At 46.5% G+C, this 17,975-nt stretch overlaps 1 protein-coding gene across 2 annotated transcripts in view; it reads left to right on the forward strand.

Moving 5' to 3' along the window:
* Window positions 1–17,975, forward strand: part of PLEKHM1 (pleckstrin homology and RUN domain containing M1) — a 46,476-nt gene that overhangs the window by 231 nt on the left and 28,270 nt on the right. Inside the window, exons 1-5 of one of the 2 annotated variants that reach the window (XM_074343258.1) lie at window positions 2,380–2,527; window positions 5,718–5,805; window positions 7,866–8,113; window positions 9,826–10,452; window positions 17,338–17,743. In XM_074343258.1, coding sequence (XP_074199359.1) covers window positions 5,758–5,805; window positions 7,866–8,113; window positions 9,826–10,452; window positions 17,338–17,743 — 1,329 coding nt within the window. In that variant the 5' untranslated portion in view covers window positions 2,380–2,527; window positions 5,718–5,757. Of the gene's footprint in view, window positions 1–2,379; window positions 2,528–5,717; window positions 5,806–7,865; window positions 8,114–9,825; window positions 10,453–17,337; window positions 17,744–17,975 lie in introns of those variants that run through there. The other variant, XM_074343257.1, reaches the window with a different exon arrangement.

A 17,975-nucleotide genomic window follows, 5' to 3' on the forward strand; every position in this document is an offset into this window, starting at 1 on the left:
ATCCCACAGAGACTTGCCTTGAGACTGCCCTGCTTCAGAGCCCTCACCCTTCCCAGCCCAAGCCCCGCGCCACACTCTGACCCTAGCCTTCAGCCTGCTTTGCTTGTCCCCTCCATTTCCCACCTGTGACCTGGCCCCAGCCCTACCCCCACCCCCTGACCACCAGTCTAGCGTAAATGCAGCCTCACCCTTGACCTCACTCTAGTTGAGTAACAACCACGACCTTGGCCACATCCCTCAGCCTCCCTTTAATACATCTCATCTTCACCATTCAGTCCCTTTGGCAATTCTAATGCTGCATACGAGCCTCCTCGAGCCCCACCATTCTGGTTTGCCCTTTTTAGGATCAGTTTTCTTACCTGAATCTCCCACACACCCCTGCTCTGCTCCCCAAGGTCTGCCCATCCTGGACACCCCACCTCTGTCCCACCCTCATTTAAGACCGACCACCAAAGGAGATGCCCTGTTAAGCTCATCCTTTTCTTTTTGATAACTCTGATCACAGCCCTTTCCTGAGTCTTAAATGTATCTTCTTGTGAGCCCGAGAGCCAGACTCAACCCCTAACTTCCTAGCCCACTATATACATCCTTTCCATCTTCAAGCATCTGAGGACACCTCCATGCCTAAGTGTTTGCTCAACTGCCCCCCCGACTCCTGGTGCCCCAGTTCCTATCACCCTCACCTAATCTTATTAAAAGTGATGTCTCTTGTCCTTTCACCTCTGCTGTCCCCACCTCAGCTCTACACCTCAACTCTGCACCCATTCTTACCTTGACCCCATTCAGTCTGAGAATTTAGTGCAGAATCCCCTGCCAACCCCACCAGCTGCCCCTCAACAGTCAAATTTAGGAGCTTGCTCAGAACCCAGCATTTAGAGACTGAGCAGCTTGATAGGTGCATGCAGGGCCTCAGGTGGTAAATAAGTGTGGAGAAGGAGTGATCCCTGCTTTGGGTTGGGGGCTTTTCCTGGGTATCTGGTCCCGTGTACCTGCCCCTGGGAATTATGTGTCTGGCATTCATATTAAATTACTTGTGCTGATTGCTGGAATGGTAGGTATCACCCAGATACCTGGAAGGTTCGGGTTGGCCACTCAATTAGCTCACTCAGCCTGGGGCAATGGAAGCCGTCACTACCTTTTGGCTGGTTTTCTGGCTGGGGAGAAACCTGAGTACCACTGTGTGGGATTGGCTGTGATCACAGAACCACGTCCATGTGTGTTGCCCTGGCACTTGTAAAGGACCCTCACCCAGTGCTCCTCTCAGCTAGAGCTGATAGCAGACTCCAACACAGAACACAGGGAATGTGATGGAAGCCAGAGATGATGGTACATGTTGTGAAGAGTATGGGTAAGAGGGTCCTGAGGAGGCCAAGGCGGATAAGCAGGCACAGAGGCTGTCAGATCACTTCCTCTTTTTGCAGGTGCTGGATCACTGAGTTTTGGCCATTTGGTTAGCCATGGGGAGCTGAATTATCTCATAGTGGCTGAGGCAGACGGACAGTCCTGCGGCACCCAAACCCCATGCTCAGCATTTATAATCTAGGCTTTTGGGGTACAAATTCTTTCTAAATTCTGATGACCCACCTTCAAAGTGTTGGCCATTTGGCAGCAGTTTTAAAGGGTCTCAAACAGGATCTGTTGTCTTTGCTTGCCATTTATATAGTCTGTTCCTTTGAAAACTGAATGCCCTTCCTCCTTCAGTATCCCCCCTCCACATTAAGGTGCAGGATATCTGAATGGTGTTCAGCCTCCTGGCGGTGTGGTTTAGAATTGGCGGTGCGCCAGTTGTTTCCCACCACTTAAGAGTTGTATACCTCAACTTTCCATGGTCTTTGAAATGGAGATAACCTGCCCTGAGCTTTATTTTTATTTCATTCATCTGTTCATTCAGCAAGTATTTTTTGAGCACCACTGTGTGCCTACGTTTTTCCAGGCACTAGAAATGGTGAATGAGTCAGGCAAAGTTCAGAGTTTGGTCCTTGCTAGAATCCTGAGGGACGTAGGACAAGAATATGGGGGAGATGGGTGTTATTGGATGGAAGGAAGGAGGGAGGAAAGAAAGATACCTAGTGTTCACTGACTTCACATTTCTGGGCTCAGTCACTAGCCCTTGGTTTGGGAATCACAGGCTAGACATTTCTCACCCTCCAGCTGATGTCCAGTTGCTTCAAAGGCCTCATTCGCGTACACTCACAGGACACTTGTCCAGAAATCCAACTTTCTTCAGGTGGAAGGAGGTGCTGGCTACTCACTCAGCACTCACATGTCTGAAAGATCAGCTGCCTTTCTGAATCAGAAGATAACTTTGTCATTCTTTTCCAAACATGACTCATTGATTGATAACAGCAGCTAGATGGCTTAAACGTCAGGCTATTTGTTCTGAACAGCCAGGTACAGAATTGGATTCAGGCTGTAGAGAGAAAGCTGTTGGGAATAGCTAACTCTCTAAGGAGAAGAGGTTGCTGTTTACTGATGGATGGAGTATTTCAGAAGCAGTGAAGCCAGGTCATCCATTTCGTCTTTTAATGTAAGTCTCATCCAAGCCATCTTTTCTTTCTTTCTGGGTCTCTGGAGGAAGTGAAATTGGATGTATATGGAAGGCCAGGAAGGTATAATGAAGAAAAACAAGCAGAACAATTCCTCCCTGTGTGTTGGAACATTTAAGAAAGGACAGCTGTGGAACTTGGGTACCATGGAAGGGACCTGGCCGCAGCTGGTTGGGACTATAGACCTGATGGGCAAGACGGTTTCTTGTGGATTTTAGCCTTATTTGATAAAATGGAGCTTCTGAGTGCTAAGTTAATTATTACTTAGTCTATAAGTAAATAATTTTGCCTGAAACTCTTAGAACCAAAGACCTGAGATGGTTTGATCTGGTGAAAGGCACAGGAATGTGGAAACCAGAGAATCCTGTCCCTTACATGGGGCTCTTTTCTGCTGAGCCTCAGTTTTCTCCTGTGTAAAAGAAGGATAATCATCCTTCTGTCACAAGATTGTTTTAAGAAGTAAATGAGATTAGAGAAGGGTGGAGAGCTGTGTCAGGATGAATCGATACTTAGGGAGTGAGGTAGACTTCTCATGGTTAGGAGTTGCCTAAAGGGCAGACAGAAGTCACCTTTTCTGCTAAATTTCACCAGTGATGTTTGAAGAACCCTTTGGTAATATTACTCCAGTTCTCTTCTTACTCTTTTTAGCCTAAATCACCTTGAAGCCACACCTCTTCTTGGTTTGGTTCTTGGTGTCAGTGAAGAGTGTTCTGAGGACCGGAAGTGAAACCAGTCCCATGGGATGGTAGATTGGGGGTCTGGGCCTCCCAGGAGAATGATGGGGTGCTGATGCAGGAGACCCAAAGTCCCATTCTGGTCCCACCACCAAGTTCTCGAATCCTAGGCTGTCAAATTCCTGCCCCGAGCTGGTTTCCTGCCTGCCCGAGGCACGATGGAGCAGACACGCACAGGTAGGGAGCTGAGGCTGCCTGCAAAGAAAAGTGTGCCCTGAGTTGTGGCCTGAATCCCAAAGCCTCAGTCCTATTGTATGAATTGTCAAGTGGCTGTTCTCCTTCTGGACTCCTCTTCACTCTCGTCAGTCATTTGGTGGCTTTTCCTACGCTTGGTTTTAGGCGACAGTTACTCATCTCTTGTCTCGCCCTGCTCTGACCTCTCAGCGTCAGCTTTCTTTGGGGTTTTAGCAGACCATTCCTGGGCTGGGGCACCCGCTTACGAATAAGCTTCCCTCCCTCCAGTGAATGTTATTTTCAGTTAATTAGTTAATGAGGCCTTAATGGGCCCAGGCTATCATTCAGATTGTTTTGGTGAAGGCATTCTAGGCCTGGGCTGTGGCTGGCTGAGGGAAGGGCAGTTTTGGAGCTTGAGGCTCTGTCTAGAAGGTCAGGCCTGAGGGAAAGCCTTTGGCTGCTGGAATTGCTGAAAGGGCCTGGAGCCCAGAGTCTTGGAGCCAGAGAGCCTGGACTTGACCTCCTGGGCTACACTAGGTAACCTGGAAGGAACCTAGTCTCCAGGCTCAGGCATTTTTTCAGGAGGGACTGTCTGCAGCACATACCCCTTTTCCTGTTCCCTGGGTGGCCAGAGTGTGGCGAAGGGCCCCTGAGAATCCCTGGTGTGTGGGAGGGGGAGCATGGTGAGAGTGAGGCAGTCAGACAGGGGCCAGTGTTCTATGGTCTGTCACACCCTGAGCAGAGCTGGCTCTGCAGGGGCCGCCTTCCTAACACTTCTCTCCTTCTGCATGTCCTTACTTGTTGAGGTTGGCTCTGAGTCCTGTTTACCCTTCACCAACTCCAGAAGCCAAGGATTGAATCAGAGCATCTTCCACTGTCTAGGGCCACGCTGCTTCTCCCATTTCCAAGCTTCATGCTCGCTATCCTCCTGTAAACCTTTCCCACCAGACTGACCTCAGTGTTCCACTGCACCCCCTCACCTGGACCCCCAGCTGAAGAACCCTCCTCCCAGGCCCCCCTGCCCTTTTGCCCCACCCCCACACCTTAGCCCTGGCTCACACCTGCCTCTTCCAGAAGAGCAGTGATCACACCTCTTCAGGAGTCTGGGGGTTTCCCTTGAGCTGGGGTTGGCGTTGTCCTGACCAGAGGTAGTGGTGTCTGCCACTTAGTAACCCTGGAATCTTGGGAATTTCCTTGACCTGGGTCAGCTTCTATTTCTTATCTGTCATCTGAGATAATTAAAATGCTCCTAGGGTGGTTAGAAGGAATGAATGAGGCAATATACATAAACTGTACAAAAATCCATTGAGCATGCCTTGATTTTGTTAACTTCTTTGGGCCATGAGTTTTTGAGAGCAAAGACAACAATAACCTTTTTCTTTCTTTTTTTCTTCTTTTGGTGTCCATTCATGCTTAGCTATGTGACTTACTAGAGATGTGTTTAGATGTGGGTGGGGCCAGGCCAGGCAGCAGTCCCCTCAGGCTCAGGCCAAAGTCCCCACCCCATCCTTCTTACCTTCAGCCACCCCCACGAGAGGGCCTGAGAGATTTACCTGTGTACTGACTTCAGCTACTTGTGCATACTCATTTAGGCAATAGCATTCTTTGCTTGTAGATTTGGGTGGCCACATCCACTAGGGTTATAGATATCCTTGGTAAATATCAGGCCCTGTGCTCGGTGTTTTCCACATTCATAACCTCCATTTGAGAGGCCTGGTGCATGCCCCAGTATGCTTAGCTGGTTAGTGGCAAATTGAGATTAGAACCCGTGTTGTTCTCCTTTAGACATATTCCTGTGCAGCTCAAACTAGACCCTCAGCCTAAAGGAGAAGCAGATGTGTGGCAAGAGAGCTCCTTCCTTTTGAAGCTGTTTCAGTTGTGCTTTTCCCCACTGAGCTGGCTGGCCCTGGGCTAGGACAGGAGTCAGGGGACAGTGGCAGGGCCCAGGCCCTGAATGTGAATGGTGAGCCCTGCATCAGCTTTTCATTCCCTGCTTTTCATGTCAGCCATTGGTGTGGAGTAAAGAGCCTTTTCTACCCACCCTTGGGGCAGACCCACCCATGTCACATAGGGACCCTCAGCTCATGAGATCAGAACCCTCAGACGTTTTTCCTTCCTTGTCTCCTTCCTTAAAATCTACTCTTGGTTTTCACTTTTGGGTTCAAAGTCCTTCCAGTTGCAGTTTGAGTAAGATGAAGGCTGGGGGTGGGGAGGAGATGGGCTGAGGCAGTGATCGTTCATGTGGTCCCATGTATCTCTTCAGGTGTCATGTGATTCTTCTGGGAGCTGCTGCTTGAGTGGAGATGCTCTCAGTCGTGGAGAATGGACTGGACCCCCGGGCTGCCATCCCGGTAGGTAACAAAGGAGGATCAAGGGTGGGGGAAGGGATGCTCAGGACAGCCATTCCTTTGGTTTTTCTCACTTTGAAATGAGTTGGCACTGTCCAGAAAGAGAAGACTTGAGAAAAAGTTATAGCAGAAGCAGGCTCTGAAGAGATCCTGCCCTTTCTAGATCATCTTATTGGTGATAAAATGAGGATTTATAAAAAAAAAAATGGAGATTTAATATAGGTTACCCAAAGACCAAGAATTCCTCCAAAGAAGATATACAAATGACCAATAAGTACATGAAAAGATGCTCAACATCATAAGACATTAGACAAAGACAAATCAAAACCACAATGAGATACTTCTTCGTAACCACTAGAATGGCTATAATCAAAGTGGCAGACAATAATAAGTATTGGTGATGATGTGGAGAAACTGGAACCCTCATACATTGCTGGTGGGAATGTAGAATGGTGCAGCCATTGTGGAAAACATTTTGATAGTTCCTCAAAAAGTTAAACATAGGGTTGCGTATGATCCAGCAATTCCACTCCTAGGTATATACCCAAAAGAATTGAAAACATATGTCTACACAAAAACTTGTTCATGAATGTTCGTAACAGTGTTGTAGCCAAAAAGTGCAAACAACCCAAATATCTATTAATTGGTGAATGGATAAATAAAATGTATACCTATGCCATATTTGGCAATAAAAAGGAATAAAATACTGATATATGCTATAACATAGACAAACCTTGAAAACATGCTGAGTGAAAGAAGTTAGACACAGAAGGCTGCATGTTGTATGAAATGTCCAGAACAGGCAAATCCACAGAGACAGAAAGATTCATGGTTGCCAGGGGTTTGGGGAGAGGGGAATAGTGAATGACTGCTATGGGTACCGTGTTTCTTTGCAGGGCAGTGAAAATGTTCTAAAATTAGATAGAGGCAATGTTTGCACAGTTCTGTGAATATGCTGAAAACCATTGAGCTGTAAATTGTAAATGAGTGAATTTTATGCTGTGTAAATTATGTCTTATTAAAGCTGTTCTAAAAAAAGAACATTTAACTTGTCAAAGAACATTAACATTAATTGTGTTGGCTAAAATAAAAATGAAACACTGAAATATTTGTCCATAATCCTATACCTAATAATTTAAGCCAGTTTTTCTCAGCTCCCTCTAGGCCTTTCCACTTAGGTGATTCTGACATACTTGCTTATATTATAATAGAACTATCTTTACTCTGTATTTCCAAAGGACTTTATGTTTTTTAATAGTTTATTCACTTAGCAAACATTTATGGAGTACACGTGTCAGGAACCAGGCCTAGTGTTGAGGGCACGAGGATAAATTGAAAAAACTAGTCCTGCCCTCAAAGAGTAATCCCCCCAGTGCTGTAAATCATGAAGTATTCTTTCCATTTAACAGATGAAGCAATTGAGGTTCAGAGAGGTTAAGTGAAATGTCTGAGGTGACCCAGCTGGTGACTGACAGCTGAGACTAAACCTCGGCTTCAGTCGCCACGTCTAGGCTCTTTCCTCATGTAGAACGTGCTCCTGTTTCTTAGTGGTTTTGTTGTTGTTGATGTTGTTCTAAAGCAGTGCCTTTTGCCTCTTAACTTATTCTCTGTGGAATGTTGGTCACGTGAATAAGGTGGGAGGCCTCACCCCTGTCCTAGGTGGATTACCTGCGCTCCCATAGCTGTAACTGTGATGGAGCCAGGGTTTACACCCAAGACTTATATGGCTGTCAGCTCACCGACATTTAAAAAACAAGAACCCCACAAATGTCTTTGGGGAAAAAAACTGACAACAGTATCTCTGGGTGGTAGAAGTGTGTTTCCTTTTCCTCTCTATGCTTTCTCTTTATTCTCTACATTATTAGTTACATTAATTTATTTATTTTGTATTACTGTAATAAAGTTACATTGCATTCCATACATTAGTTAGTCTGTGCCAGTTTTGCTACAGAGATAGAGGTTTGTGCAGGCACACGGACCCTTGTTTTTGGCAACAGAGTTACACTGCAGGGGGTGCCATGGGATCTTCTAAAGGCCTGTATTATGTGTCGGGCACTGCCTAGGTCATCAAGAAGAAGCTAGTGGGCTCCGTGAAGGCATTGCAGAAGCAGTACGTGTCCTCGGACACGGTGGTCACGAGCGAAGACGGGGACGCCAACGCCATGTGCAGCGCCCTGGAGGCCGTCTTCATCCACGGCCTGCACGCCAAGCACATCCGGGCGGAGGCCGGAGGGAAAAGGAAGAAAAATGCCCACCAGAAGCCACTGCCCCAGCCTGTCTTCTGGCCCCTCCTGAAAGCTGTCACCCACAAGTGAGAGCCCGGGGTGGCGTTGTGGGACCAGGGGAGTTGGGGAGGAGCTTCAGAGTATGCGACACAGGGCTCTTCCTCTCCAGCTGTGTGGAAAAGCCACTCTGTGTCCTTAGAGTGGAGATGGGTGAGGCTGGGGTAATTATTAAACCAGGCCTCGGTGAGCCTCTCAGGGGATGGCCTGGGGCAGCTTAAAGTCCCTGGGCTGGTCTCTTGGGCAGGAGCAGAAGCTGCCTTTTTTTTTTAACCACACTCTGGCAAGATTGGTAGTTGCAATGGAGGTTTTGTGACCTGCAAAGCCTAAAATCTTTCCTGTCTGATTGTTCCCAAAAGTTTGCTGACCCAGCCTTAGAATATTTGCAACATCTGTGTGTTAAGTGTCATACTTATACCAAAGTCTGGGTTTTTTTGTTTGTTCGTTTTGAAGAAGAGTGGCATCCAGGTAGAGCATCTGAATGTGCGCCCTGATACTTGTCTCGCTGGCCCTGCCCTTAACCACCTGGGCTTTGGAGCAAACGGCTGGCACTGTGCCTCTCAAGGCTATTAAATGCCACCTTCTGCCCGAAGGTGCCTTGTCAGTCTCTACTCTTCCTTTCTGTGCCTACTGCCACTGCCCTATCTCAGGTTCTTACCTCACTCCTGGGTGACAGTGCCTTTCTAATTGTTCCCCTTATCTCATTCTGTCTTTCCTTTGGTCAGACAGCCAACATTTACTGAGCTTAAGCTCACGGGAGCTCAGTCACTGAATTCTGCAGAGTATGGCCCGAGCTCCCATGGAGGAGACGTGTGGTAGTCAGAGGAGGAGCATTCCAATCAGACGGAGGCATTCAGGAGCTGAGCGTGGTACACATGGGGTCAAATCTTATCCGGGGCACCCCACCCTGAAGTCTTCACGGCTGTGGGCACATCACTTTCCTGTGCAAAGATCTACAGCCCACAGGTTCCCAAATACCAGCCCGGAGTCTGATTCACTTGGCTGGAGCCCCTGAACCTATATCCTGACCTGGTTCCCCAGGTGATTCTGATGCACAGCGGGATTTGTATTGCCCCACTTTGCCTTACCCATTTGATACTCAAGACCCTGCATTACCTGGCTTTGCAACCAAGTCACCCACGCCTCCTCCCTGTGCTGTAACTGAAGTGCGCACCACTCTTGCTACAGTCTGTTGCTTTCTTACCCTTTATGCCTTTGTCGCTGTCAGTCCCTCGTGCCTCGAAGATTCTCCTTCCATCTTTGCCTCTTGACATCCCTCAAGGCTTGGCTTGTATCTTACTGTTTCTATGGCATTTTTCTTGCTCCAACCCAGAAATGATTGCCCAGCCCCCACCCTAGCTCTCCCAACAACAGGGCTCACCTGAGTGTGCCTTTGAGAGGTGGTTACCTGGGCTAAGGGTAGGGACCATGTCTTTACCCTGTCTTCACAGTTCCAAGGACCTTGCACTAGGGCTCAGCAGACATGTCCCGGGTGAGCAGATGATGTCAGGGGCCCATGGGGTAGTTGTAATAAAAATGGCAGTTAACCTTCATGACACCACCCTACGAATGTTGGGGGTTGTAGTATTTCTAAATTCCCCTTAGAACGCTATTCTCCAAGAATTTTTCATGCTCTGTATATCTGCAGTCTTATTACTGGCTATTTCTAACCAGTGGGTAAAACAACATCTCAGTGACTGGAAGTTGTTTCTTGAAACAAGTTTGTTCTCTCCCTTCCCAGACACATCATCTCAGAACTGGAGCACCTGATCTTTGTCAGCACGGATGTGGGCCGCTGCCGGGCCTGGCTGCGGCTGGCCCTCAACGATGGCCTGATGGAGTGCTACCTGAAACTGCTCCTCCAGGAGCAGGCCCGGCTGTGCGAGTACTATCAGCCCACAGCCCTGCTCCGGGACGCCGAGGAGGGCGAGTTCCTCCTCAGCTTCCTGCAGGGCCTGACATCCCTGTCCTTCGAACTCTCCTACAAGTCTGCCATCTTGAATGAGTGGACGCTCACCCCGCTGGCCCTCTCTGGGCTCTGCCCACTCTCTGAGCTCGATCCCCTCACTACCTCTAGTTCACAGCTACAGCGGAAGGAATCCTTGGATTCAATTTCCCACTCCTCAGGCTCAGAGGACATCGAAGTCCAGCACTCGGGCCATAAGATCCGGCGGAACAGGAAGCTCACTGCCTCGTCCCTCAGCCTGGACACGGCCAGTTCGTCCCAGCTCTCTTGCAGCCTCAACTCTGATAGCTGCCTCCTCCAAGAGAATGGCTCCAGGAGCCCAGACCGTTCCGAGGAGCCCATGTCCTACGACTCAGACCTGGGGATGGCAAATGCCGATGATTCAGACCCATCTCTGCAAGAGTAAGTACCCCCCTCCCCCCCTTCCTTCTTCTTCTCTTCCTCTTGCCCTCCCTCCCTCCCTTCCTGTAGCATGTGACTGCCTGTCACTGAGCACTGTCCTCTGTGAGGGCAGAAGGGCAGACAAAGGGGCCGTGGACTCTCCCTCAGGGACTGGAGATGCTGGAAGCTGTCCCTGGAGGCAGACTGGGGCCAGTGAGAAGGATGGGTGTAGACAGAGCCCCAGCACTGTCCTGGGTGACCTCTTACAAGGTCTTAGGATTCAGTGTAAAGTAACATTGTCCTCTTCATCTAGAAAGAAGGAAGCTAATAATAGTTCAGAGCTATATTTACAACTTCCAAAAAGTTGCAACAAAGCATAATGCATAAGGGTGATCTTCTGGGACCTCACAGAAGACCTTCTGGAGGGCACAAAACCTGAGTGATTCCTGGAGCGGGTGGCAGACAAATGGGGACAAGCAAGTGTGTGGACGAAGGAATACACAGAGTGAGAACTTGGCTAGAGGAGGGAGCCTGGGCAGAGCCTATTTCATTCAGGCTTTTTAACATTAATTTTTGAATAGATAATCTTTTTATGGTTAAAAAAGATCTAAAATGTTTACAGTGAAAAGTGTTTTCCCACCCCTGAAACCATAATTATTAAATTCTTGCATATTTTTCTAGTATTTCTAAATTCATCTGTAATAAATAATAATATGCAGATTTAGATTTTTTCTTCCTTATTTCTTATTCTCCCACTTCTTTCCACAGAAGCTACTATAGATTATAAGTACACTATTCTACACCTTGTTTGGGAGATCTTTTCTTCTGTCTTCTATTTTTTTCCAGATTTTTTCCATTGTATGAATGTACTTTAGTTTATTGAATCAGCCCTGAATTTCATGGACATTAGAGTTCAGTGTTTTTATAAGTAATACGTTTATGTGGCCTTTTAGTTCTATGCAAGTTATCTCTGTTCAGAAGCAAAACTGCTGAGCCAGGGGATAAATTAATTTGTAATTTTCACAGATATTGCCTATTTACACTTGATCAGGAATGCACCTCTGTCTTCTCAGCCTTGTCAACAGAAGGTGTTACCAAGTCCAAACTTGTTCTGCTGGCCTCACGACAGGCCAATAAATCAGGAGACAAGGTGTTGGGGCAAGGAATAGCGACTTTACTCGGAAAGCCAGCAGACGGAGAGGATGGCCAACTAATGTCTTGGAGAACCATCCTGCTGTAGTCGGAATACAGGCTCCTTTTACACAAGAAAAGAACAGGGGAGGGGGTGTGGTTGATGTTGCAAACTTCTTGCTGTAGGAATTCTTTGCTCCTGCAGCTGCCCATGTGGGCCAGGTAATGGTGCTCCTGCAAAACCTCCAACAAAACAAAAGTTATTTTCTATTCTGCAGCTTGTTATCTTTATGTAAGTGCAGAAGTGTTAGTATCCTTAAAGGTCAGATGCTTGAGAAAAGGCTCTCCTGTTTACCAGACAGGCTACAGGCAACATTCACTTACAAAAGGTGCAGAGCTAGCAGGAATAAACCTAGAAAAAAGGGTGCGGTGGTTAAAACTAAAGGAACAGATCTAATATAGAGTCAGATTTGTTCTCCTCTATTACAAAGGGATTATCAAACTTATGGATATTTGCTCCATCTAGTAGGTTAAAAAATGGCAACTGTTTATTAAATATTTCCTTCTGTAGGACCCGTGTTCCATCAGCCTGTGTTTAGGGCCTTCTTTCCACTCCTGCTGTTCTCCTCACCCTGACCTTGGTTCAGGTCTTTACAGGGTTCCCACCTAGTGTGGGAGTAACACCAGGATTGGGTAATCACGGACTGGGCTTGGAGCAGATCTAGTTTCAGGTCCTGTGCCACCGCTCACAAGCCCAGTGATGTCCCGCAAATGCTAACTCTTTTTGAGGTTCTGTTTCTTTGTATTTAAAATGGGAATTCCCTCATTGGGCTGTTTGGGAATTGAATCAGATGCCTGTTAGTGAGTTGCACACATAAAAATATCAGGTCGGGCCCAGAAACACTGAGCACATTAGACAGAATTTTTAAATAGATATAGCGTGCTGGGGAGGAGCAGCCCCCACCCCAGAGGTGGCTGGACCCGTGGCGTGACTGAGGCCCAGTCACCTGTCTTAGCCCTGAGTTGTCTACCTCCTCCCGCAGACCAGCTGGCCTTCTCTGTGTCATGTGCCTTGCCTTTATCTTTCATGGGTCTTGTGATTGGAAAATTCCAGCTTAAAGTCATTGAATCAGTGACCATCCACTCTGTGTGGGAAGTGTTGTCCTGGGCATTACGGGGGAACTCAAGGGGAGAGGGTCAGGATATACAGACCAGCTCTGGACAGTGATGTGAGGAACTGGCCAACACTACACACACACACGCACAAGTATGCCTCCAGCACCAGCATTCTTGGAGCTGGACTGGAAGTCAGTCTGTGAGCATCCACAGAGACCAGCATTTCTTGGAGCGTATGTTTTAAGGGTAAAGATACTCACCAACAGTTAAGAGTTTGCTCAAGTTGTAATGTTACTTAAATGTCTGTAACTTAGAATTAGGCATCAACACCTTGTGCTTACAACTCTTACAACTATAAGATCAAAACATCTGCAAATTAAGCATGAAGCAAAGTAACATTCCAAATGAAATTTAATAATTTAGTGTTTTGCAGAAACCAAATTACAGTTTGCCTTGTGAAGAGAGGATTGACTGCCCTGAATATCTTCTTTTGTGTTCATTGGGTCTGAATTATAGTTGTCACTGAGAAGTGTAGGTGCAGTCTAGTGACAAAGAGTGTGGACTCAGGAGCCAGACTGCCTGAGTCCTCCACTAACCGGCTTTCCCACTTTGGGCAAGTTACTCAGCCTTTCTGACCTTGATGTCCTCCATAAAAGGCGGATAAGAATGCTTCAGAGGAATGCTGGGGATGTGAAATGAGTTTAGATACGTAAAGTGCTTAGAGCGATGCCTGACACAGGGTGCATGCTCACCCGGTGTTGTCATTTTATTCCTGGATACCTGTGACATCCATTCTCCTACTGTTTGTCCCCATATACACTGCTGCAAAACCCTGATTAGTAATAATTTGTCAGATGTCATTGTCATGAGACCTTTCCCTGGGGGACATGAGTCTTAGCATATGCAGCCCATCTCTGTGCTTTTATCAGTGGCCTTTGACTGCCAAATGGTACCGTGTGTCACCAACACGATTGTCTGAATGTTTAAGAAAACCGCAGGCTGAGAATTGCTTGTCAAGGGTGCTTTATAAGGTGACCATCCAGCTTCTCTAGGCCATGCTCTTTATTTCCGTCATACACACACACGTACTTACACTTACATACATAAGTATGTACAATATGTATACTTTTTTCAGATTGTTTTCTAAATGAAATCACAAACCTTAAAATTTTTTGAATAGAAAGTTTGAAAAACATGACCCTGAACCAGACGGAAGTGGAAGGAGTGTAGCAGTTTCACTGTTTCATTTCTATGTTTCATTTCCTCTCAGTTTTTGAAAATTTTCTTTCTTTTGCCTTTCCTTCAAAATTTTGTCTCTAGCATTTTTGTTTCCCACTTGATGTACATGTCTCTCTTACTCTCATTGGGTCCTGAAGACCAGTACTGATTCTGGGGAAACTCAGTGAACTTGATTGCACCTTGACCTTGGTTTTGATTTGTTGGAAGCTCTGATTTATCACCCAAGATTCTTGCTGTTTGGTGGCATTTCTTTAGGCATGAAGTCACTCACTTATTCTAACATCTAGTCCACTCCTATCGTTAAAATCTTTCTTATTGATTCGGATTCATTGATAATTGATAATCATTTTGGTAATGCTAGTGAGTATTTTGATAAATCTTCTCTTTTCCTTCTGTTTTTATGTTTGTGTACGTGGAGACTAAGCAGTCTTACCAGTGATAATGAAAACAATTGCAATAACAAAATGAGGTTGACGGTTGTTGAGTACTTACTTTTTGCTAGACACTCTACTAAGCACTTTACCTATATTATCTCATTTAATCTTTGTCACAGTCATAAAAGCTGGGTGCTGTTACCTCGCCTGCTTTTCAGACAAGGGAGTTAAGTCCATGACCTTCAGTGTTTACGTTGTGGGGCCCCCAGCAATGTGCTGACCAAGGCCAGGTGGACTCTGGAGCCCTGCTCTTTATCACTCACCGCATCACCTCCCAGGAGCCCCAGAGGAGCTGGGACCTCACAAAGGATGTTAGCAAAAATCTGCCTCCCTAGTTCATTTCAGAAGGGGGCCCCATTCTGTCACAATGGTTTGGACACATATAATCGGTTAGCAAATGTCCCTTCCTCCTCTGCCTGTGGAAGCTACTCCAGAATTTATCATGGATTGGAATTTTTGTGGGTGTGTTTTAGAGCAAGAACGAGCACTCACCTACCCCTCCCAAGACTATTCCACAAAAACATTTACACCTTTCACTGAAAGGTCACTTGTTTATTTATTGAGATATGATTCACATACTATAAAGTTCACCGTTTTAAAGTATACAATTCAGTGGCTTTTAGTATATTCACAAGGTTGTGAATTCAACATCTACTGCTGTCTAGTTCAAGAACATTCTCATCACCCTGTAAAGAAATCCCTTACCACTTAGCTATGAATTTACCTATTCTGGACATTTAACGTCAGTCAAATCATATAATATGTGGCCTTTTGTGAGCGACTTCTTTCACTAAGTGTAATGTTTTCAAGGTTCATCCGTGTTAGAGCATGTATCATGGCTGAATAATATTCCATTGTATGGCTATACCATAATACACTTTTTCATCAATTAATGGACATTTGTTTTTTTCCCACTTTTTTGACTATTATGCATAATGTTGCTGTGAACATTCACGTACAAGTTTTTGTGTGGACATATGTTTTTAATTTTCTTAGATGTGTACCTAAGAGTAGAACTGCTCAGTCATATAACTCTATATTTAACTTTCTGAGGAACTACCAAACTGTTTTCCACAGAGGCTACACCATTGTACATTTCCACCAATATAGAAGAGTTTCAATTTCTCCACATCTTTGTCAACACTTGTTATTCTCTGTCTTTTTCATTATAGCCATCCTAGTGGGTGTAAAGTAGTATCTCATAGTGGTTTTGATTTGTATTTCACTACTGTCTAATGATTTTGAGCACTTTTTCATGTACTTACTGGCTATTTGTATATCTTCTTTAGAGTAATGTCTATTCACATCCTTTGCCTATTTTTAAATTGGGTTATTTGTTTATTATTGAGTTGTAAAAGCTCTATATATTCTGGGTACTAGACCCTTACCAGATATAGGATCATCTTTGCATAGAAGATATGCATTAATTTTTCCTATTCTATGGATTGTCTTTTCACTTTTTGATAGTATCCATTTTAAGCAGAAAAGTTTTTAATTTTAATGAAATCCAGTTTATCTATTTTTTATTAGTTGCTTATGCATTAGATGTCATATGTAAGAAACCATTGCCCCATCCAAAGATATGAAGCTTTATACCTATTTCCTTCTAGGAGTTTTATTGTTTTAGCTCTTACTGTTAGGTCTTTGATCCATTTTGAGTTAACCTGTTTATATGGTATGAGATAGGGGTCCAACTTTATTCTTTTGCATGGAACTTTTCACTTCTCCCAGCACCATCTGTTGAAAAGACTATTCTTTCCCCGCTGAAATGTCTTGGCGCCCATGTTGAAAATCAGTTGCCCAGAAATGCATGGGTTGGTCACTTGTACTTAAGGAAAATGTCTTGAAACATCATTCGGGGTTATGATGGTGTAAATAAAAGCAGAGCTCGCCTAGAAGACAACCAGATGAAAACCTAAGTTCTAAAATCCTCTTTTACATAAGCCCTTGTTAAGGGGAGTTTGATGTGTCTTCTGGACTCAGTCTAAGCCATTCGGGCAGATGTGTGGGATCTCTTGGACTCGAGACAGCTTTCTTGCCACCTGAACTTGCATTTGTCCATGATGTCCTCCACTAGATTCATAAGCAGAGGAGGAGACAGCTAATAGGTTTATCTCAGAAGTAGAACTTGGATTCTTGGAAGCTTCAGGAGAGGGAGGAGGAGCAGCCACTGGCCAGTGCACATTCCAGAAGCCTCAGAAGTGTGTGTGTGTGTGTGTGTGTGTGTGTGTGTGTGTGTGTGTGTGTGTGTACATAAGGCAGTAACACTGACTCCCTGTGCCCCAGAAGCACCACTGAGGGGCAGGAGGTACCAGTCCCATCGGGAGCACACCCTGTGTTTGCTGGTACCAACACCACACGGCTTGTAGACACTGTCCTCCAGCAGCGGCTTTTGGGAATGTGAGGCCTCTCTGGCTCCACACCCAGCCCCTCACCCCATGCCTGCTGCCCAGTTACTGTTCCAGGAACAAAGTGGGTCCTCACTTCACCCAAGTCCACATCCCGGGGAGCGGGGTCTTGGTGCCTCAACTGTTTGTGCTGTCAGGGAGCCCAGCGCTGAGACACGCTGTTCACCAAAGCTCTGCCGAGCACAGCCTGGGGCAGTGACAGTCCACACCACTGTTTATTTGGCTGAGCGAACTCTCCAGGCCCACAGTTAGCCTGTTCAGCAGGTAAAGGCAGTCAGTTCCCATTCACATCAAGTCCTTTTCTCTGCTTTGTGAGCTTTTTCACCTGAGATCCTGGACCCCACAGCTCACCTGCCCACTCAATCTACCTAAGTCCCAGCTGCAAAGAAGCTTCGGTGGGGAGTGTCAGGTGAGGAGGGCCGTGTGTGTTGTGAGCTAGGAGCGTAGCATTAAGAGGGTGTTTGTTTTGTTTTTTCAATCACAAAACAGCAGTTTTCACTCTTCCCACCGCCCCAGTAGCTTCGGGCATTCCACCTGACAAGCCCGTCATACAGGTTTCTCTGTTTAAAAACTTCCAGGGTGTTGTCGGAATTCAGCAAAGCCCAGGTAAACTCTGTGCCAGCCAACGGACTGAGCCAAGAAACGGAGATCCCCACGCTGCCAGCCTCACTCTCCCTCCACGGCCTTGACACCAGCACACCCCTGCACTTCGATGTACCTGCAGAGCCCCTCCCCACCCAGGCATCCCCTGGGACTCAAGATGGTGGCCCCAAGCAGGAGCCGCTTTCCCAGGCACCTGGCCCCCTGGGCCGGCTGCATCTGGGCACTACCCAAGCTGGCCCTTCGGGGAGCACTTCAGACCAGCAGCCTTCTAGTCCTGTGAGAGAGACTACCAGAGCCGTCGGCCAAGGGAGTAGCCAGCAGAAGCCTCCAGAGGATGACGGACGTAGGCTGAGCCTTGTGGTTCCCTCACCCACCAGTCCGGTGAGTGGTACAAGCCATGGGGGCGGTGAGGCTGAAGGGGGTTGGTGAATGTCTCAGAACTGGTACAGGGTTTCCTGAGCTAGTGACCCCAAGTGGTCTCCACCTTCTCCCCCTGAGTCCCCTGTCCCTGCATGATTTGGTATTAATAGCTTCATGGTGATGGAGGTAAGGTTTCTTGGTGAGTGGTGGATGTGAGCCAGGCTCTGTGCCCATCACTCCCTGTGGGTTTCTC

This window comes from Camelus bactrianus, chromosome 16 (assembly GCF_048773025.1).
Source record: "Camelus bactrianus isolate YW-2024 breed Bactrian camel chromosome 16, ASM4877302v1, whole genome shotgun sequence".
Lineage (NCBI taxonomy): Eukaryota > Metazoa > Chordata > Mammalia > Artiodactyla > Camelidae > Camelus > Camelus bactrianus.